The sequence below is a fragment of the Thermobia domestica genome, chromosome 6 (genome assembly GCF_964235325.1).
Source record: "Thermobia domestica chromosome 6, izTheDome1.hap1.1, whole genome shotgun sequence".
NCBI lineage: Eukaryota > Metazoa > Arthropoda > Insecta > Zygentoma > Lepismatidae > Thermobia > Thermobia domestica.
The window spans coordinates 35,849,397-35,872,688 of record NC_137459.1 but is presented as its reverse complement, the minus strand read 5'-3'; the positions used below and the strand labels follow the sequence as shown (position 1 = coordinate 35,872,688).

At 37.1% G+C, this 23,292-nt stretch overlaps 1 protein-coding gene across 1 annotated transcript in view; it reads left to right on the top strand.

Annotated features, from left to right (window-relative positions):
• The first annotated feature begins 11,505 nt into the window (after nt 1-11,505).
• LOC145687934 (uncharacterized) overlaps nt 11,506-23,292 on the top strand; it is a 196,919-nt gene continuing 185,132 nt past the window's right edge. Inside the window, exon 1 of the mRNA XM_081761505.1 lies at nt 11,506-11,628. Coding sequence (XP_081617631.1) covers nt 11,587-11,628 — 42 coding nt within the window. The 5' untranslated portion in view covers nt 11,506-11,586. The remainder of the gene's footprint in view (nt 11,629-23,292) is intronic.

The window sequence follows — 23,292 nt, the reverse complement described above, 5'->3', positions numbered from 1 at the left end:
TTTATATGTCTCGGTATCCCCCTTCCCCGCTGATTCCAAGCCCGCATACAATGGTAGCTGAATTTGCAAGTGATTATTTATGAAAGTATCACCATTGATCTCAGCGACTGCGAAAACTATGGATTTGACACTAATATCGGTCATTTTGGATTATTTTTACATGTCTCCGAATCCCCTACCCCCCGCTGACTCCGGGCCCGCATACAATGGTATTTGAATGTGCAAATTATCGCTAATGGAAGTGTCACGATTGATCTCAGCGACCGCGAAAATTATGGATTTGGAACTAGTATCGGTCATTTTGGATTACTTTTACTTGGCTCGGTATCCGCCCCTCCGCGGTGACCCCCTGCCTGAATAGGGTGAATTTGGAAGTTAATGCAATCAGAGTTTCATCATTGATTTCAGCGACCGTGAAAACTATGAATTCAACACTAATATCGGTCATTTTCTACTACTTTTACATATCCCGGTAAACGCCCCCCTGAGACCCCCATGGTTCAAATTTTGACAAAAATGTTTAACTCTGGTCTCAAGCCTGGACCAAGGTATTCGTGACTAAAATTTGGTAACTCTCGGTCAATTTATCTGGTTCAAAAGCCGGTTCCGGTAAACGCCCCCTGAGACCCCCGTGGTTCGAATTTTTTTTTTAAAAAAACGCTTCGTCTTGATCTGGGTCCTGGATCATGGTACCCCTGACAAAATTTATAACTCTCGGTCCACTCATCTGGTCCTCAGGCCGCACACAGACAGACAGACATACAGACACACAAACAAATTATATTTTATTTATATTAGATAGCTGAATATACCCATTCTTCGCATGGGGGCAGTATTTGGAAGTCAACGCCTGTGGAAATATTACCATTCATTTTAGCGACCGCAAAGACTATGAATCTGACACTAATACCGATCATTTTGGGTTACTTTTACGTGTCTTCGTATCCCCGCCCTCCGGTGACTCTCGGCTCGCGTACAATGTTAGCTGAATTTGCAAGTCATCGCTAATGAAAGCTTCACCATTGATCTCAGCGACCTCGAAAACTGAAATTGACACTAATATCGGTCATTTTGCATTATTTTTACATGTCTCAGTATTCCTCCGCTGACTCTCAGCCCGTATACAATTGTAGCTGAATTTGCAAATCATCGCTAATGGAAGGGTTTTTTTTTTTTTTTTTTTTTTTTTGATTGCTCAGACGCGCCTCTTCGGTTTCGGCACCTGAAGATTTGAACCGAAACGGGCTATCATCATTGCAATCTTGTCTTTCTTCTTTATTTCATCATTCATTTTCCTTTTTTTTTTTTTTTTAGAGCGGGGACAAGGACAAGGACAAGGACGAGGGCGAACCACAACACTTTGAACAGACAAAACAATCAAAACAAAACAAAATAAAATAAAATTTAAATAAAAAAAACAGCAAATCCTTACTACTAACTACTATTCTCTAATGATTATTTGTCTTCTTTAACTAATCAAACTAATCTACTCTACATTCTGTATCAAGTCGAGCTTAACATTGATCCTATCATAAATATCATCATTCATTGCTTTTTGCCTATACTTAGCTCATCCATGTGGTATTCCCTCTTCTTCTTTGTTTCATTTCGTTCAGGTTTTCCCTGTATGATTAGGTTTTTCACCTTTGTATATAATTTGATTCTCTCCTGTATGTTTTTTTATTAATTTACCACATTCTCCTACAAAATCACTAAACACACACTTCACTTATCACTATTAAGCACTGTCCACACTGGTATTTATAATATTACACTCATACACTATCACACTAATGTGTGGAAACACAGTAATTCCACCACACACACTACACTTGTTCCGTTCATTTTGTGCATTCTTCGTTAAATCTTGTCTGTCTCATGTAAGATGATTTTGTTTTTGATATATGTTCCTCGGTTGTTTTACGTATGTCCACGGTCCCCAATACAACGGCTTGGGGTTCAGGACCCACTCGGAGCACTTAGTGCGGGCCCTGGTCAGTTGTGTCCCACCGCCGTGTGCACCGGAACCGAAAGCGGCGCGTACGCAACAAGATCGCGGACGGTCACTGTTTTCTTTTACCCGAGTTCATTTGTCTCATTTCTTAATTCTATGAGTATTAATGTGCTGTATGTTAGAATGCACGATGACCCACCACCGAAACACAAAATTCACTCCGGCCCGACGCATCCGGAGTTCCAATCCGGTCTGTCCGGGGATGTGTCGAGCTCACTTTTGCTCCCGCGCTTCCTTCCGGGGCATGTGGAATACCAGCAATCCTGGAGGAGACCTCCGGTCCGAAAGGAACGCCCCATACACACGTTCACACATTAAAACTAATTCATTTATATATCTGTTCATTTCTTATTGGTTTCTGTTTGCTAGATTCCTTTCTTCATATTGTTTTTTGCTGCGTTCGGAAAATTCAGCCGTAATTCTATTCAGCACTTTAAAGTCTTCCTCTTCGCTAATAATATCCTCTAATCTTCCTGTTCTTATATTGTTCCTCTCGTTCATTCGGTCTTCTAGTAGGGGACATCACATTACATAGTGTTCCGGAGTTCCAAACTCACCACAACCACAGTTCCCTTCTTTTAAGCCAAACCTTTGAAAATATTGGCCATAGGGTCCATGTCCCGTGAGGAAGTGGACAAGGCCTGCAGATGGTTCAAAATGGTTCCATTTTAGTCTTTCACTTATGTTTGGGATTAATTTATGTGTTCTTCTTGCCTTCTCTGAGTTATTCCAGTCTTGTTGCCACTTTTCTAATATTACTTGCTCTATGTCTTGTAAGCAGTGTTGAATTCAGACATTTACACCCGGGGGGGAATGTCAACTGCTCGGGGGAGGGTTATTTTTCTGCATTTTTTTCAAGAAAGCAGCATATTTAACAATTCCATTCACATACACATCTTACCTAATATTGAGACTAATTGCTGATAAATATTCAATGAGATTATAATTTTAAGAAAACAATCGTTTGATTTCATCTAAAACATTAAATAAAGACTGGCAAAAATAGTTTACACTAAACTTTAACTGCTATTTACAGTAACTATTTTTATTATTTCCTATATTCAGTAATTACTGTTTGTTACTAATGTAAAAATTTTTAAAAAGATTTAAATTAACTGAAATATTTTTTCTCCTAAAACAAACATACTTAGGAATATCTTAATAAAAAGTTATCATTCTTTCTCACACTTCTGATTCTAAATCAAACATATTAGCCTTGGTTTCTTCACTGCATATACATCAATAGTTTAGTTGACGAAATCTTCAGTAGGATTAGTGCCGTGTCGTGGAAAATCAGCGCTTGGCGCGAGAGTATACGACGGCATCCCCGTATATATGAGTGAGGTCGACAGACCAGCCGCCAAAGGTGGGAAAATTTTAAAAAGTAAACCCTGCTTCTCCTTGATTTTGAGCACTTTTCATTACTTTTTTCCTTTCATTTTATATATGTCCACATGTATTTCATTCCTCTGTTTTTCTTTCCTTCTTTTCTTTTCTTTTTCCCTCCCGAATTTTTCACCCCTTACTTCGGCGCCCGGGGCCGTCGCCCCGCTTGCCCCTCCCCCATGGAACGGCACTGAGCAGGATCTTGGCCACCTTCAATAGCAATCTTTCACTTATATACTATTATCATATTGATAACTTCTATATAAGTCTCTAATCAAGGAGGGATAACTGTTCCTCCCTGATCCCTCTAAATGACGCCCACTGAATCTCACCCTTTAACTGAATTATTTTTAATTAAAGAAAGATGTGTTTACTTTAACAATCGTAAAAATAATTTACGTCTGTTACTTCCGATGCGAGAAATGGGATTTAGGCGCCCTATTTCAAATAATGTAGGAACTGTATATTTTCAAGAACTGAAGTCTGCTGACATGAGAGATTATATGGAATGATCGAAAGATCTTCCCTATCTTTCCTTTCGTATCTCAACCTGTGCTAGTGCTACCTACTAATATATAATATAGGGCGAGAGTATAGTACCTACTAAAATACAAACCTTTCTTCAACAGTTAACAATTTCATGTTCTGCCAAACTCAGTCATAGCGTTAAGAAATACAAGTTTTATTCACTATTTGGTATTCTATCTTAGATGTTACATGTTAACATTTATATAGAATGGGTCTGCGTCATTTATATGTATATTGAGAGATCGGATTTCGTCTGCACGTACACGGACAGAAAAGCAAATAATTGGGTGAAGTAATTTCTACATTTTGTGACTGAAATTTTGGGAGTTTCTCCGGGGGGAATGAATTTTCTTCGGGGGGGAGATTCCCCCCCGGGCTACCCCCTGAATTCAACCCTGCTTGTAAGTTATCTATTTCTTTCCCTATTAGGTCCTGTGCCCTACTTTTGTTTCCTTTTTTAAACCAATACATTGCCGCCCGTTGGATTATTAATAAATGCATTGGTTTTAACCCCAACAATACAGCTAGTGCATTATGGGGAGTAGTACCAAATGCCCCGCTTAGTCTGATCATTATATTTCTTTGGGGTCTTTCTATTTTCAGTTTTAGTGCATTGTTCTCTAACAGCCTGTGAGCCCAAACGCTGGCAGCATAATTCATAGTTGCCCCTAAAATTGAGTCGTGGTATATTTTTATTATTTTTCGTGGAAGCTTATATTTATTACTTGCTATATTTATTAGTTTATTGGTAACTTTCTGTCCTTTATCACTAATGTAATTTATGTGATGTCCAAAATTTAGTTTATCATCTACCTGAATGCCAAGATATTTGAATTCGCTTACTCTTTTTATTTTTTCTTCTCCAATTTTGATGGTTGGATCCCTTACCAGTTTTGTTCCGAAAATCATATATTTGGTTTTTTTCTTGGATAATTTTAGTTTACTTTCTGAACTCCAATCTTGCAATATTCTTATTATTTCTTTTGAGTTTTCTTCTATTTCCCTTCTTGTGTTTGCTGATGTTATTACTGCTAGGTCATCTGCAAAGGCTATTACTCTATCTACGCATTTATTTTTGTTTAATGCTTCCAGGCATGGCTGGAATTCAATGTCCCACATCAATGGACCTAGAATAGATCCCTGTGGGCATCCTTTTTGTGTATTAATGCTTATATCTCCATTCTCTTCTTTTATTATTATTTTTCTGTCTTGAAAATAATCTTTTATTGTGTTCACTAGGTATTCTGGTATTTTTAGCTCTTTTAGTCTTCGTACCAGCGAGGGGATCCACAGATTGTCGAAAGCCCCTTCTATTACTACAAACAAGGTTAATACGTACTTTTTGCACTCCTGCGATCCAAAATGTTGTCCACAAAAGCATTTAGAGCGTCCTCGGTTGATTTGCCCCTCCTAAAGCCGTGTCACCATGGAAGTGTCACCATTGATCTCAGTGACCGCGAAAACTATGGATTTGACACTAATATCGGTCATTTTGAATTATTTTTACATGTCTCCGTATCCCCCCGCACCCGCTGACTTCCAGCCCGCATACAATTGTAACTGAATTTGGAAATCATCACTGATAGAAGTGTCACCATTGATTTCAGCGACCTCGAAAACTATGGAGTTGACACTAATATTGGTCATTTTAGATTACTTTTACTTGTCTCGGTATCCGCCCTCCCCCCGGTGACCCCCGGCCTGAATAGGGTGAATTTGGAAGTTATTAATGCGATCAGAGTTTCAACATTGATTTCAGTGACAGCGAAAACTATGAATTCGACAGTAATATCGGCCATTTTCTACCACTTTTACATGTCCCTGTAAACGCCCCCCTAAGACCCCCGCGGTTCGAATTAAAAAAACAGACAAACACACAAACAAACTCTCTAGTTTATTTATATTATATTAGATAGATTCTTGCAAATTATGCCAGATTTTCATATTATCTTTCCGAACTAATTTGAAAGACCCACTCCTATTTATCTTTATATATATACAGGATATCTATATTTATATCTATCTATATATGTATATGTATATAACAAACGCAGGAATTACCCCTAAATAACGCTCCTGGAGGGCCCCTGGGGAAACAATTATAGAAACTTCAGTTTTCGTGCCCGACGATTACAGAGACCTGGGGGAAAAAACTTTAGCGGTCGAACTAAAAAAATAGTTATCCTCAGGTTAGTATTCACTGAGAATATTTTTATAAAATTTTAAATTTGATGGGTAAATCAGTATACTTTGAATACATCCACATCGTATCCACTGAGTTGCGAATTTGTGTACCTCCAGACATGGGCGGCCGAAGAAAATTTTCTAGGGGGGCATCTCCATGTTTGCTATATTAGTCTGGCATTCAATGTGCATGGTTTGCTATATTGCGTATACTTGTTCGTCAGCCTGAGAGGTTCATTCTTATCAAACACGGAGATTATGAAGGAGCAGATCTACTGTACAAAATATAATAAAAACATCTCTTTCGGATTTCTATCATCCCGCTGTCCAAACCCCGAGACGGAAACATAAGAGATAGGCTTTTTGTTTTTAAACAAGATAACGTGCCTTGTGAAGATGTTACATTGTGAAGATTATATTAGTGAAAATAAAACGAATATAATTTTACAACTTAATATACATATTACTAAATGTTGAGCTCCCCGCTCCTATGTGGTTAGCGTATGCGTCTTTCTCGAACGAGGTTTGATTCATGGTAGAGCTCATGAGTTTAAATCCGAAGTTAAGCTGTAGGTTCATGTCTTGTAGAGCTTTGCTCCTGAAAGCTACGCTAAACTATAATCTAATTTAATATAACTAAATATTAAAAAAATAATGGCTTACCAAGATGACGTGAATTTGGCAGCCATCAAATCCATTTTATACTTTCACTTAATTCAGTGGATATTAATATAACAATTACAAGACACACGCACATATAAGTAGTCAGAAACAAGCACATACACACGTACACATACACAAATATGAACACTTCAAACCTATTTACATGTGGTGGACTGTGCTGCATCAAGCACCGTTATCTTCGTCATCATCTTCCCATGTATCTGTACTATTTGATTGATCCACAGACTTATTTTTACGCATAATTCATTTTAGCATTTTGGGGGGTTCAGGGTTCTTTCTTCATTTAAAGAGTCAGTTTTCTGTATTGGAAAGAGAATCAGGGGAGGAAGGGGGAATTCATATTTTATGGATGGATAACATTTTAAGAAAAATACACAAAACATGCCGCTTCCGACGCAGCACTGAAGCATTCATTTTAGCGGTGTATTACTAGTAGTCCCCTGACGATCACACCCCCTCCCCTCTCAGGTTGTAAAGTGAGAAGGGACAGAAACATCATAGATAACCTAACACTCAGGGTTCAGTTGACAATAATAAAACTATGGGTAAGTAAACATCTTGTGCAGAGTCACGTTTTGCTAATTTTTGAACATTTCTGTAAATTCAACAATACTACAGTGGAAATATTAACTGGTTTTATTACTCCAACCATCGCTTCAACTAAAAGGGATAATTTCCAATGGTCATTGAACCATCTAAATTTTCAATCTTTTTCTGTTCTCCAGAGGGAAGAATGAAATCATGTTAAATTTTCCCAAGATGCTAAAGTCAAGATGCTAGATACTAAATGGGAGTGAATTATGCTAGGCTTCACTGGCGGGCTTCGATATCTACAGAAGTTTCTGCCAAAGCATACAAAGAAACAAGAGCACAATAGTTTCGATAACATCTGTGTGGTCCTTCGGTCAGCTACACATCCAGTAAGAAGCTCAATCCTAAATTGTAAAATTGGTAGGAGGAAAGGGTAGTTTGGACTGCACCCGTTGCCAAAACTAAAGACTCGTAGCCGGCTTGTATAGATAATTGAATTTAAAATTTCAAGTATTTCTGCATCTTGAATGCACATTTCCATCTACTGAATGCCCACATCGTGTATGCATGCATTTGCATGCATTAATTAACAAGTAAATAAATTACACACACAATTAATTATGTCTGTGATATACGGTGTTTATTCGGCAAAAAACCTCTCTAAACAATGAAGATTCATCTTAGACTGGAGAAACGGTTATCCATCGTTTTCATTATCATTTTTCCATGAAACAAACGCCTGACAGATATACAACCCCTATATACAAATATGTGATGGAATATATAACTCGTAAGGTATGATGTTTTACTTTTTCAAAAATTTCAGTACCTCTAGTGTACCCCTAAAAATGTAATAAAGAACTAATGGTAATATATTTTTAAAAATATATTAAATTAGAACTGGACAATTTATACAAAATTTTAATCGACAAATAAAAACGGAAAGTTTCTAGGAGTTGCGGGTTCGAGATCTCATTGTTGAAAGGATTGGAGACAAACATATAAACTTTTCTGTGAGGAGAAACATATACGCGTAAATCTAGTATTTTAATATATATATAATAATTGGAATAGTTTTATCTTCGAGTGCTAGTTTTCAATATTGAAATTTTTGAACTTACATTTTTCACGTGTTTGAAAAAAAAAGAAATATCATTATTAGTAAAATTAACCTAATACAAACATTTTTATTTTTTTTCAATTTTTCCATTTTTCCGGAAAGAAATCGAAAAAACGTTTTTTAAAAACAGGTTCAAAATTTCCGGAAATTTGACAACACTAGTTCAGACACACTTGTACTTTGCAAAGCATTAAACTCTGATCTTAATTCCGACGCAGTTCGCTGCCTGTCCTGTTTTACCAGTCTGACCAGCCTACGACGTCCTACATCTGTAATGAGGTGGGAGGCGCACAACTCCTTGACATTTGGACGTATTTTCCCCTTGGTTTCTCCACTTGTTGAAGACAATCACCACAGCACTCCTCGAACACCTGACAAGTCCTGCAGTTTCCGAAATTCTCGTGCCGAGTGTTTCTGAGTGAGCACTTTCTTCAAAATAATATTAAAATTATAGAAAGATTTTCGAGACATTCGAGCCGAGTCGAGATTTTTACGAGCAGTCTCGACTCGACTCGAGTCTCGACTCGAAAATTCGAGTCCAGAAATACGTTTTTCTCGACTTGTCTCGAATTTTCAAAGTGTGTGTTGACTCGAATTCGAGTCGAGTAGAATCGAGATTCGAGACATGTCTCGACTCGTGCGCATCCCTAGAAACCATTCTGCACAAATGAGGGATCACTGTTTCTTGACGGATATTTCCGGCATGGGAAGCAAAAGGCAGCATCTAACATAACAGAATACTCGAGCCAATCCCACGTTTTGTACGTACCTATGACAAATTTTAAAAGGAATTTTAATACCCATATATTCATATAAATAATAAAGCCCTCATTTAAAGAGAATAAATTGGGTCAATAACGTCCGAAATTTAAATTTTTGGCAATTTTTTTATCCATGAAAGGAAACGAGATGGACCACCCAAATTTATGGTGATATATAATAGGGTCCTATAGTACTATATTAAATGTTTAAATTGGGCAATATCCAAAGTATAAGGTAATAAAACCTCATCAAATGGGGTCAATAACCTCCTAAATTTGATTTTTTGGTAATTTTTTACCCATGAAAGGGAACGAGATGGACCAGTAAAATTTATAGTGATATTTATTAAGAACGTGTACTATTATACATTTTTAAATTTGTCAATTTCCAAAATTTAAGGGGTGGGCCGATGTACTCCTCTCAAATTTTAAGAAGGATGCACCATTGTACCTATGTGTTATGGAAGGTAATGGACCCCTGTATACGCCCATATTATCATATAAGATAATTGGACCTCATCAAACAGGATAAATAGGGTCAATAAGCGAACACGTGGTACAACGTATTGCTTACGTTTATATTTTGGCAATATTTTACCCCTAAAAGGGAACGAGGTGGACAACTCAAATTTATAGTGGTACATATTAAGGTCCTATACTATTATTCCAAATGTTTAAATTTGTCAATTTCCAAAATTTAAGGGGTTGGCCAAGGTACCCCTTTAAAAATTTTAAAGGGGTGCATCAATGTACCCATGTCTTATGAAAGGGAATAAACCCCTGTATACGAGCATATGACCATATAAGGTAATAAGACCTCATCAAAGTGGATAAATTAGGTCAAAAACCTCTGAAATTTGAATTTTTGGCCATTTTTTACCCATGAAAGGGAACGAGATGGACTCCCAATACTAATAGAGGAAGATACCCTGGTCCTAGGCTACCATACCAGATTTTTAGAGGGGCCGCGGTGGCTCAGTGGTAGAGCGTTCACCTCTGGTGCTTGGGATCCCGGGTTCGATCCCAGCCCCCGCCAAGTGAACTTTGTGGTGGACAAACACCGTGTGCGTGGGTTTTCTCGGGGTTCTCCCGTTTCCTCCCACTTTCTTCATTCCACCATTTCATTCATTACTCATCATCACCGTCTCCTTTAGCCTAACCGGCATAAACGTGGGACGTAAAACTCGAATATTTCATTTACCAGATTTTTAGATTTGGCAATTTCCAAAATTTAAGTTGGGTGGTCCTATGTACCTCTGCCAAAATTTAGAAGGTGAGCCAAGATACCCCTGCCAAAATCTAAAGGGGGTGGTCTTAGGTACCTCTAGGTCATTGACCCGGGGCATTGGGGCCCCTCATTGAGGACAATCAAAAACGCGATAGGTTGACCCCTTTACTACTGCGTTACTCTGCACCTGAATAGACTGTAAGTAGTTGTGAAATACTTCCACCTATATTTGTAGAAAAAAAATGATAATAAGATTGTCTTTACAAAAGAAAGAATACAGATGAAATGTAAGATCAAATTTTCATGCTACATCAATCATATCCTTGTTAAGTATAATTATATTAAGAAAGTGTAGAAACGCGTTTTAATTAGGAAGTTTTTGAGCAGGTCCGGACCCACTCGACTCTCGTGGGTTCGCCCCTGACTCTCATCACTGAACAAGGTTTATTTAAAGGTACCGGTATGATACTCAACAAATGGCGAATTCTTTCCGATTATCTTTATAGAACATTTGGCACAAATGTCCTTTGAGAAAATAAAAGGAGGGGAAACGTGGGCGTTAGGAATGTAGCCTATATGATTTGTGCTAGCAAATATCAAACCAGTAAGTCACCTCAAGTACAGCGTAGTAAAGTGACATTTCTTGAAGGTCAAATAGAAATACATGCGTAAAATTGAAAAAAAAAAATCATTAAAATGAGATTTAAAATCAAAAAGCAATTCGTAAACAGAACAGTTAAACAAAGATTTTTAATAAAGTTAAAGGATTTCAAACATTCCAAAAAAAGATGCTTTTAACTTGGTAATCGAATTTTATTGAGCCATTTGAGTCTTGTTTTCTTTTGTTCTTGTAAGATTTTTGAATTCTTGTTGACGGATATCCTTGGTGCAATGACATCAACATCGTCTTTTTCTTTTGCTCTAATACGTGCTGGTACGCTAGAATTTGCAAGACTTTTTTTTCTATACTAAAAAAAACTATAATCACCCCATAATAAGATGTATTCCACGTAGGCGTTTTGAACAAAGGTGTTGTTATCAGTATCTGATTTCTTCACTAGCAGTTATTGTTAGCGTCAGTTCTCTTTTAGCTGCTGTGAAGGTGACAATTGCAGTTGGTTGACATTGCTTGCAGTTGGAGGACCCAGCTATGCCAAACGATGATGAAGACACATCTCGGCTTTTTATTAGGGTAAGTGGCAGAAATGTTACAATATATATTTTGTTTAGTGAAATTTCCCCATGACGTAAGCGTCGGTAGACCACCGATGGGCAACTAGCGACCTCTCGCCAAAAATTGACGGCCCGCAGCGACGATCTGCGGTGGCCCCACTTCCGTTTTGAAAATTATACCACCAGCGGCAGACGCGACAAACACCAATAAGCCACGAAATTACTGCCCCAAAATATGTTAAATCACCTATATGCGTGATTTATTTACATTAAAATGAGTAAAAAAAAAAAAAAAAAAAAAAAAAAAACACTACACTAAAAAATGTACACCGGGGTAGGCGCGAACCACCAACCTTATGATTACTAGGTGCGTGTTCTTCCGACTTCCCTACCGAGGCAACAAAGAAAGCTTCGCTTGCAGAGTAATAAATCATTGAAGTCTTTTTAATTTGGCCAATCAGAGTTTTCCTTTAACCGCGTATATTCAACGATAACCGTTTGGGATCAGATAAAACGCAATCACCATGTAATTTTATAACAAAATGACGCGTGTCTATTTACTTTATTTCATAGCTCTCCCATATTCATTTTTTTAATGATCGGCAACAGTTGCCATCTAAATTCATACAATTATACGCCTCATCTCAAGATTTTTCACTTCATGAAGTAGAGGCAGAAGTTACTCTTGACCCCCGGAGTTCGCTTTAGGAACAATTCGTCAGGAAAAAAAAATAATATATAATAATAACCGCATACACATGACTGGCGATAGCTCGTGTTGGTCCCTTCACCTTTTTCCGCGACGGATCGAAGAAGCGCGGATCAAAATGAAGTGATCTCAGCTACGCGGTTGTAACTTCAACACCCCCGACTCTAGAAATCTGTTTCGATTCGACGAAACCCTACTCACATGCACCTTAGGCCACTGTAGACTGATTAAGAGACTTCGCAAGGAAAAAAAACACTAGATTAGTGCTTCTCAATCTTTGGGAGATTGCGGCCGAGAAAATTCTCCAGAACAATTATTGCAGCCCACTACAAGAAAATCCCAATAATTGCAATTGAGTTGCAATGTGACATTTGAGAATTTTAATACAATGAACAATGTGTTAGACTAAATTACTGAAAATAACAATAAAATTACTTTCGATTCACCATTTCCGCTAGTTGGCAAAAGATGTGAAGTAAAGGCGTCAAGAAGCACTCTCTTAGCACCACTCATCACATACACCATTGTCATTTAAATAAAGCATTATTGCACAAGCCATTGTTAGATATCAGTTGTCCAGTTTTAAATTAGAAGCTTTAATTTTCCTTTTTTTAGTTGCTAAATGCATATATGCCTACGCAAAAACTAACTCTATGACCTATGGAAACCAGAGATTCAAATCCACGTTCATAAAAACTCTCCACTGATTTTTATCCTTAGCCAACCAGATACAGTTTCTACTTAGTATTCCTATTTCTGCGATATCCATCTTAATATTGTATTCCCATCTGCACCTAAGTCTTCCTAATAGTCGTATTCGGATTGGACTTCCAGTTAAAACTTTGAAAGCGTTTCTACTTTCTTCCATTCTGGCTACATGACCCCACCTGAACCTCCTAGATTTGATGACCCTAACAATGTTTGGTCAACGGTATAAATTATGTAGTTCCTCGTTATAAAGTTTCCGCCATCCCCTATTCCCGTTCCTCTAGATCCAAATATTCGTCTCAGGATCTTGTTCTCAAATAACTTCAGTCTGCGTCTTTCCATCAGAGTAAGCGATCATACTTCGTAGCCACACAGCACAACAAGCATGATTTAATATATTTTAAGCTTCAAATTCCTCGACAGATTTGAGTTGATTTTAAATTTAGCGTCCCTTTCAGCAGTGAGGCTATACAAGACGTGGAGCTACTGATTAACGTGAAATATGAACCACCTGAGCTCCCACCGGGAATCGAACCCGCTCTTTCAAGCCAAACGCAAATTCCTCGACAGAATTCGCGACGATAAAAAGATTTAGAACTGAATATTAACACGAATTCCCACGAAAAAACAGGCGATTAAAATACTAAATCCTTTATGTAAACAACTATGGATGCCACAATAGATTTCAACTAATAATAGATTTGCCTTTGCTTCGTTTTTACCAATTGATTGACTGTTAGGTGAAGTGAAATGTCAGACAAACAGTGAGAAAGTTGCAGCAGATTCCTTTGCTATGTTTTGAGAATAGCAATAGCAGAAAATGTTGGTTCACACAAATATGTAGAGGAAAAGCAGAGAAAAACTGCATTGCTCTTTTTTGTATTTCTTTGTATTCTGCCTTCATTCTTATCCAGAGTTTGAAATAATCTTATATTTATAAAAGCACTGAAGGGGCACCATTTCGTAACATTTTCCGTCAACGCAACGCAAAATCTTCGCTTTAGTTTGCAATAATAGACAAGACAGTTATAATTCATTTTTGCGTGTTTTGCATTGCATTATGAAGGCGAAGGCTCGTGCGGAATGAGGCCCAAGGTCTTGTGTCCAATTATAATTCAGTTATGGACAGATCCAGGACGGACTTTTGGGGGGGGGTTGCAATACTGCTACTTAGTGCTCCAAACTCTGGGATGGGTTTTATTTATATATAAAATAAGAAAGTTTCCTCTTCTGGAGAGGGGGGTCGATTGCCCCTCCCTTAGATTCGCCCCTGAATTCAGCTGTCTTCTTTGCTTAAATGAAAGGGCTGAATGCGTATGTTTAACAAAAGGTCTAACAATCTACATATTGTTCACGTGAGGGTTTTATCCTCAGAATAATAGTTTTTTTTTTCTTTTTTTTTTTTTTTAATGATGCTGAGAACATCTTAAAATTACTTGTTACTAGTTCTGATATGTCAACAACATCTACTTCTGTAATAAAATTTGAGATAGACTATAACTTTCAAAATTCCCTTTAGAAACTATGTTAATCCAAAATTTAACTGTTTTTCAACGATTCTATTTTGTTATTCGTGAACTGTGAAGTTTCAAATTCAGTTCATTTATTCTTGAAAATATGTCACTTAAAATGAAGTCTTTGAGTTGAACGTCCCATAATTATGCCTATTAGGCTAAAGGAGACGATGATTAAAGTAGGGGTAGTGATGGCTCAGTGATAGAGCGTTCACTTCTGGTGCATGGGTTCCTTGGTTCGATCCCAGCTAGCGCCAAGTGAGATTTGTGGTGGACAAACACCGTGCATGTGGGTTTTATCGGGGTTCGTAATCGTGGGACGTAAAACTGAAAGACTTCATTCTTTTAAAGCAAATGAATGATGATGGAAGAATTGGTGGAATGAGAAAGTGGAAGAAAACGGGAGTACCCTGAGAAAACCCACGAGCACGATGTTGTCCACCACAAACTTACTTGGGCGGGGACTACACGTACCAGAGATAAGTGTTCTACCACTGACTTGTGAGCCACCGTGCTCCCCAATATGTCACTTAAATACGCAAGCTTGTCTACCCATACGTTGTCCTCGAGATACTCACAATAAATTCTAAGAAACAATTCAACTTCTTTTCGTAATTCATACAGCTTTCTGAGAACTCTCTTCCTTAGAACTCTCTAACTTTCGTGTGGAAAAGAAGATGTTTATCATTAGAATCAGGCAGGCCCGCAACCAGCCACAGAAGTTTGGAGGGGCATGAGTATGTTCGGGGAGCCAAGTCATTAAAAATTTTCTTACAAATAGCTAAATTGTGTTTTTTGTATTAATAATGACATTTTATGTTAAGGTCTGGAGGGGCCATGAAAAGTTTAGGGGGGCAGGCCCCCTAGCCCCCCTCTGGTTGCAGGCCTGGAACCAGTGGCGAATCTAGAAAGTAAAAATTGGAGGGCAGCTAGAACCCACTCTATGATACGTATATCATGAGCTTACTATAAACTTTCAAAACTATATTATTATTTTTATTATTATTATTATTATTATTATTATTAGGTCCTGGGACTAATGAGGATTTTTTTTTTAATTTTAGATTTTGGCCTGGAAATGTTTCTTCCACTTTTGTCGATCTTCAGCTTCCTCTTTTAACTCCCAATATTTTCTTCTATCTTTCAGATCATCGATCAACTGTGTCCTTCTTCTTCCTATTCCTCGCTTCCCTTCCATCTTTCCTTCTATGGCGGTGTGATGAAGACAATTTCTTCGCAGGATGTGTCCAATCCAATTGGCCTTTCTACGAAGGGCGGTGGCTAGAAGTGTACTCTTTTCTTCTATCCGTTTTAAAAAATCTTCGTTTGTTGCTCTCTCTGTCCATTTTATCTTCTCCATCTTCCTCCAACACCACATTTGGAAGCTGTCTAAATATTTCCTCTCTAACTTCCGTAATGTCCTAGTCTCTGAACCATACAGTCCAATGCTCCATATATAGCACTTGACCAAATTATTTTTAAGTCCAATATTGAGCCTGCTAGTTAAAAGTGATCTTTTCTTGTTGAATGCTTCTTTAGCTATGTAAATTCTTCACCTGATCTCTTTGGTGCAGTAAGCGTCTCTCGTCAAAATACTTCACAGATACTTAAAATTATAGACCTCTTCAAGTTCTCTTTGTTCTACTCTGATCCGTAAGGGCGTGTTTCCACGGCATATTCTCATGACTTTCGACTTTTCGTTCTTAATTTCCATTCCATAATTTTCCAGTGTCAACTATTTTGTCAATCATCTCCTGTAGTCCTACTTCGGTTTTAGCTATTATAACCGTATCATCTGCATACCTGATCTTGTTAATGATCTGGCCTCCACTCTTGAAATCTCCAATTCCCATTAATGCTTCCTTCATTAAACATTCACTGTAAATGTTGAATAATTGGGGCGACAAACTACATCCTTGTCTGACTCCTCCACACTATTGGTTTCTCCTTCATTCAAGCGCAGCTTCACTCGTTGTCCTGTGTACAGGTTTTGAATGAGTCGTCGATCCCTCCAGTTGACTCCGATCTCTTTAAGTATTTTCAGAAGTTTCGTCCAGTTGAATCGGTCGAAAGCTTTTCGCCAGTCGATGAAGCACAAACACAACTGTTCCTTTACATCAAGAATTCTTTCTGATATAATTCTCATCAATCCAATAGCATCTCTGGTGCCTTTTCCTTTCCGGAATCCAAATTGATCTTCTTCTAACCTCTCATCTATATTACTTTCCAGCCGCCTATTCAGTATGCGTGAAATGATCTTTCTAGTATGGGAGATCAGGCTAATGGATCTGTGATCGCTGCACTTCTTTGCTTGCTTTTCCTTGGGCAATGCAATCATTGTAACATCCAGAAAATTCTTTGGCCATTCTCCACTCAGGTAGACCTTGTTAATAAGTGAAGTCAGTACTTTCATTGCGTTGTTTCCTTATCCCTTCAGCAAATATACTCGTGTGTCGTCTTCTCCAGTGGCCTTTCTCCTTCGCATGTCTTTGAATGCTTGTACTATTTCACTTTTCAATATACTGGGTCCTTTTTCATCACCATCCACCTCTTCTTCTTCTTCGATCGTAATATCTTTGGGGTGGTTCTTCTGATCATACAGTTCTTTTATGTATTCCTCCTAAATTCTAAGAATTCTTTGACGGCCAGTGGTTACATTACCTACTTGATCTTTGATGCCGAACGTTCGTATACATTTGTTAGCTTTCCCTCCTAATACTTGTGCTTTCTGATACACTCCGCACCAAAAAATTCCGACAGCTAACGCCGTGCAGTTAGGCCACCCAATATACACCTTCTTATCCCATAATCGTTTCAGGTAAAGATACCCCCTCTCTCTCCTTCTTTCTTCTTTCCCATACTAAAATTAGCTAACCACATGAGCGCAATTCTTATTTCAAATTACACATGTATTAGTTTCGATAAAATAAAATAACAGAACCGAGACGAAACAAGATTCATACGTTGATGTAGGGAGAAACTGAAATACACACACAATGAAAAATTGAAACCAATAGATGTCTATTACACAGAGATTCAGAAATGAGGCAGAGAGAGAGAGAGAGATTGAGAGAAGAAGGAAACGAAAAAGAAGAACAAATGAAAATGTTGAATTCAAATGTAGAATGTTGAATGTTGAATTAAGAAAAGAACTTAACATTATAAAGTTCCGTTACCAGAAATTCAACAGTAATATAGAAATGACGTTTGTTTTTACAATTTTCTTCAGAACTATTCAAATATATAGAGGATGCTTCAAACGTTTATTAAGTTACATTCATAAAGGATAGCATTCTCAATTTCCAATAGAACTGTAAATCTCAGAGACACATCTAGGATAATGTCAAAAGTTTAACACACATGCTTTGTCTTAGCGTGGTTCGATTGCAAATTCGGTAGTATTCATTGGACGTACTGATCCAAAATACAGTCTAATAAATCCAGTAGGTAGCGTTCGTCATATCCTCCATTTCAGACTACTAATGTAAACTGAACAAAAAAAAAAAAAAAAAAAAAAACGAAAAGAAAAAGAAAGAAAGCGAAAATTGAGTGAGTGTTATTTTACTGTTAAATTTCTGTCAGAAATATCCTATATTAAAAGTCCAAACTGTGTCGTAATGAAAAGTTACAAATGTTCGAAAGGAAAAGTTTGTTCCTCATATATATAGCATGTTTCAAATTTCAACGTGAATAAAACACATTGAATTATAGGATGGAAACAAATTTTGTGTGAATTAATATATAAAATTTTGTTTTCAAATAACCAAAGAGATTACCATTTTCTAGTCTTTTCCGAAGATTTATCTGTTCCGATCATCCAGCATCAATTTCCTCTCTTGCGGATATAACGTAATTTGCAGAGATAGAATGAACACGCTAGTGCTCAAACCGATTATCGTGTCAGTCGGATGATGTTGGTTAGGTTATAGACCACCAATGGACCGAGGATTCAAACCCGTAGTGACCCGGTAATTCGACTGAGACACGGTAATCCAGAGAACAAAAAAGAGACTTCTCGTATTCCCTTGCGTTTAAACAGTATTTCTGGCAGAGATGGTCAGGACTGGAGATATTATTACCAGAGCACGAAAAACACGACGCCTAAGTTCTCAGTTTATTAAATTTTCCAGGCCAGGTATATCGGGCTCTTGCTCCGTTTTAACTTTGGAACACGTACATGCAGATGAAATGCGTGCGTGTGGGAGAGAGAGGAAGGGAGAAGTAAAAGATGCAAAGACAGGAGAGGAATCGTCAAGAAAGAGAGAGGGGGACGAATATAAATATGAAACATACTTATCATTACAGTGTATGACATAGAATGCACACACTGTTTATTAGAATTGTCGCCAGTGATGCCTTGTAATTTCTCCAATAGAAGATGAATCTCTGTTTGCAGACATTATTTTATGCGAAAAAAGCATACCACCTGAAGGGGAATCGAACCGAGATATTCCATTTGGAAGTCTAGCACTTTACTATTACACCACCAATTGCTTTACCCAAACCTTGTTGTAGTGTTTCTTTCTGAGAAGGATAACACGAAAACTGTATACTGCAGATCAATGATGTGTTTAGAATGTCCTGGTAATTCAATTGCCCTTTCCCAACCAACATTTGTAAATCGTCTCTATCATGATACAGGTTTTGCTTCCACATTCTTATGTATTGCTTGTTCAGTATGATAAGTCGATTCTTCACAATCACTTTGTTAAAAAATCGACTTTGGCGTGAACAGGATTTGAACCTATCTTAAGTAGTGTATTACTCATCAGGTCATTACGTTACTCCTGCACTACATGACATCTTAAATTTAAAGCCAAATACTACTTACTTTACCCTGATCTTGAGAACGAACCAGCTTCCTCCTGTAAGGTTATTTGCACCAAAATGCACAACAAAGTTAATTTATTCGAAAGCCTAGAGAGAAATTAGTGCCCACTAATAAAGGAAAAACATACAATCCGGGAAAAAATACAGAAATAAAACATATTTTGCAGTGATTTCGCCGTGTGAGTTCAAAAGTACGTAAATAATAATAATAATAATAATAATAATAATAATAATAATAATAATAATAATAATAATAATAATAATAAATGTTCACATTCACAGTATAGTTTTCTATTGTTATTATAATTATAATTATAATTATTATTATTATTATTAGTAGTAGTAGTAGTAGTAGTAATATTTGCGTACTTTTGAACTTGCATGCCAAAATTACTGAATAATATGTTTTAATTTCTGTAATTTTTCCTGGATTGTATGTAATTTCCTTTATAAGTGGGCACTAATTTCTCTCTAGGTCGTCGAATAAATGAATTTCGTTATACACTTTGGTGTAAATAACCTTACAAAAAGAAGTCGATTTGTTCCAAAGATCAGGGGTGACTTGTAAGTAATATCTGGGTTGTGTTTACAGGTGGTATGGTGGTGTATAGGTAACGTGGTGAACTAATGAATAGTACAGCTCTCTAACATAGGTTCGAATCCTGTTCACGGAACGTTGATTTTTTCACAAAGTGACTGTGGAGAATCGACTTCTCATACTAGACGAGCAATACTTAAGAATGTGAAAGCGGACACCTGTGTCATGATAGAGACAATTTACGAATGTTGGTTGGGAAAGGGCAATTGAATTACCAGGACATTCTAAACACACCATTGATCTGCAGTATACTAATTACGTTTTATCGTTCTCAGAAAGAAACACTACACCATTTGTTAAATATAGTTTCGGTAAAGCAATCGGTGGTGTAGTGGTAAAGTGATAGACTTCCAAAAGGAAAATCTCGGATCGATTCCCCTTCAGGTGGTATGCTTTTTTCGCATAAAATAATGGTTGCAAACAGAGATTCATCTTCTATTGGAGAACTTACAAGGAATCACTGGCGATAATTCGAATAAATAGTGTGTGCGTTCTATATCATGCACTGTATTGATAAGTATGTTTTATATCTATATTTATCCACCCTCTCTCTCTGTGTGTTTCTTGACATTTTTTATCCTGTCTTTGTATCTTTCACTTCTTCCCGCTCTCTCTCTCACACACACAGACACGCACTTCATGTGCGTGTGTGTGTTCCAAAGTTAAAACGGAGCAAGAAAATCTAATGAACTGGGAACTTAGGCGTCGTGTTTTTCGAGCTCTTTGGATAACATCTCCAGTCCTGGTCATTTCTGATAGAAACACTGTTTAAACGCAAAGGAATAAGTGAAATCTCTTTTTTATCCTCTGGGTTATCGAGTTTTAGTCGACTTACCGGGTCACTACGAGTTTGAATCCTCGATCCAGTGGGGTCTATAACCTAACCAACATCATCCGACTGACACGATAATCGGTTTGAGCACTAGCGTGTTCATTCTATCTCTGCAAATTATGTTATATCCGCAAGAGAAGAAATTGATGCTGGATGATCGGAACAGATAAATCTTCGGAAAAGACTAGAAAATGGTAATCTCTTTGGTTATTTGAAAACAAAATTTTATTTATACTAATTCACACAAAATTTGTTTCCATCCTATAATTCAATGTGTTTTATTCACGTTGAATTTTGAAACATGCTTATATGTATGAGGAACAAACTTTTCCTTTCGAACATTTGTAACTTTTCATTATGATACAGTTTGGACTTTTAATATAGGGTATTTCTGATAGAAATTTAGCAGTAAAATAACACTCATTCAATTTTCGCTTTCTTTCTTTTTCTTTTCGTTTTTTTTTTCAGTTTACATTAGTAGTCTGAAATGGAGGATATGACGAACGCTACCTACTGGATTTATTAGACTGTATTTTGGATCAGTACGTCCAATGAATACTACCGAATTTGCAATCGAACCACGCTAAGACAAAGCATGTGTGTTAAACTTTTGGCATTATCCTAGATGTGTCACTGAGATTTACAGTTCTATTGGAAATTGAGTATGCTATCCTTTATGAATGTGACTTAATGAACGTTTAAAGCATCCTCTATATATTTGAATAGTTCTGAAGAAAATTGTAAAAACAAACGTTATTTCTATATTACTGTTGGATTTCTGGAAACGGAACTTTATAATGTTCTTTTTTTTTTTACTACGTTTGAACTTCACATTTTTATCTGTTCTTCCTTTTCGTTTCCATTTTTTCTCAATCTCCCTCTCTGCCTCATTTCTGAATCTCAGTGTAACCAGCTCGCGCAGTGTGTACTTTGTGGTGAACAAACACCGTGCTCGTGGGTTTTCTCGGGGTTATCCCGTTTCCTCCCACTTTATTCATTCCACCATTTCACTCATCTATCGTCATCACCGTCTCCTTTAGCCTAACCGGCATAATCGTGGGACGTAAAACTTAAAGATTTCATTTCATTTCATTTCATTACTTCCTTGAAAAAATGTAACTGAGTCTAGTTTGGGACTCAAGCGAGTCCTTAGAACGACCGTCACAAACGGTACCCACTTATCTATAACGGTACCCACAAAGGACTATAAAGTTATGAGTGCGATATTGGACTTCATTGAATATAAAAAATCAAATGGCATGTGTGAGGGGACTTGAAAGTTATTGATATTCTCACAGGAATGCAACAAGGATGCCCAAGTATTGTTGCTTTTATATGAGTGGGACAGCCGTGACAAAGCAAACCACTACGTCCTTAAATACTGGCCTCAAAGACAAGATTTCATTCCTGGCACCAGGAACATTTCTCGTAAACCAATTGTGAACCCTCAAGATGTATTTTTGCCACCATTACACATTAAGCTTGGGTTGATGACGATTTTTGCTAAAGCACTGGATAGAGAAAGTATTGCTTTCACGCACCTTACGGAGAAATCTCCGAACTTAAGGATTAGTATTTGTAGGTCCACAGATTAAAACAGTCATGCAGGATGAAGACTTTGAAACTAAATTCTCTGAAATTGAGAAATTAGCTTGGCTATCATTTAAACCAGTATGTTTAAGTTTTCTTGGACATGTAAAAGGTGAAAATTATGAAGATATTATTAGTCACATGATGCGGAGTTTTCAACTCATGGGATGCAACATATAATTAAAATTACATTTTTTGCACTCACATCTTGACTTTTTTCCCTCAAAACTTCGGCGTAGTAAGTGATGAAAAGGGAGAACGGTTTCATCAGAACATTGTCACATTTGAAAAGTGTTACAATGGAAAATGGTCTGAAAGTGTCTTGCTGAATATTGCTGGTCTATCGTCAGACAGATTCCAGTGGTTTGCCCAAAGAAAACGTGACGTGATGGTTTTGGTTTCCACCTGTCATTTAGTTAAAATCACATAATGTCATTTGGACAGAAAAAAGTTTAAATTTGTTGCACAGTGTAATTATTTTAAAAGGTTATTAAATATTGTAAGATTTGGTGTAGATATCCTTTAAACCATTATTGCCTTATTTTATAAACAAATTCCATTATTCAAGACACAAGTAATGAATAATAAAGTTATTTAATTTGGACAAGAGACATTTTGAAACTAAAAAATGGATAAGGGGCGTTTTGAAAGAAAATCTATCGGACAAGAGACAATTTGATACAAAATAATAAAAATCTGGAATTATTTTCTTCTTCTTGATTACCACTCTTATCTATGAAAATGAACTGCGATACCCCACAGACGTCTGACAAATAACTTTTCCAAGTGCTTTCAAACTTCAAGCACCAATTTTACTAAGAAATAAGTGGAACAATATGGCTGATATGACCTCAACAATGTAATCACCATAAAATATAAAGTTATCGCTCAAATCTTTTGTC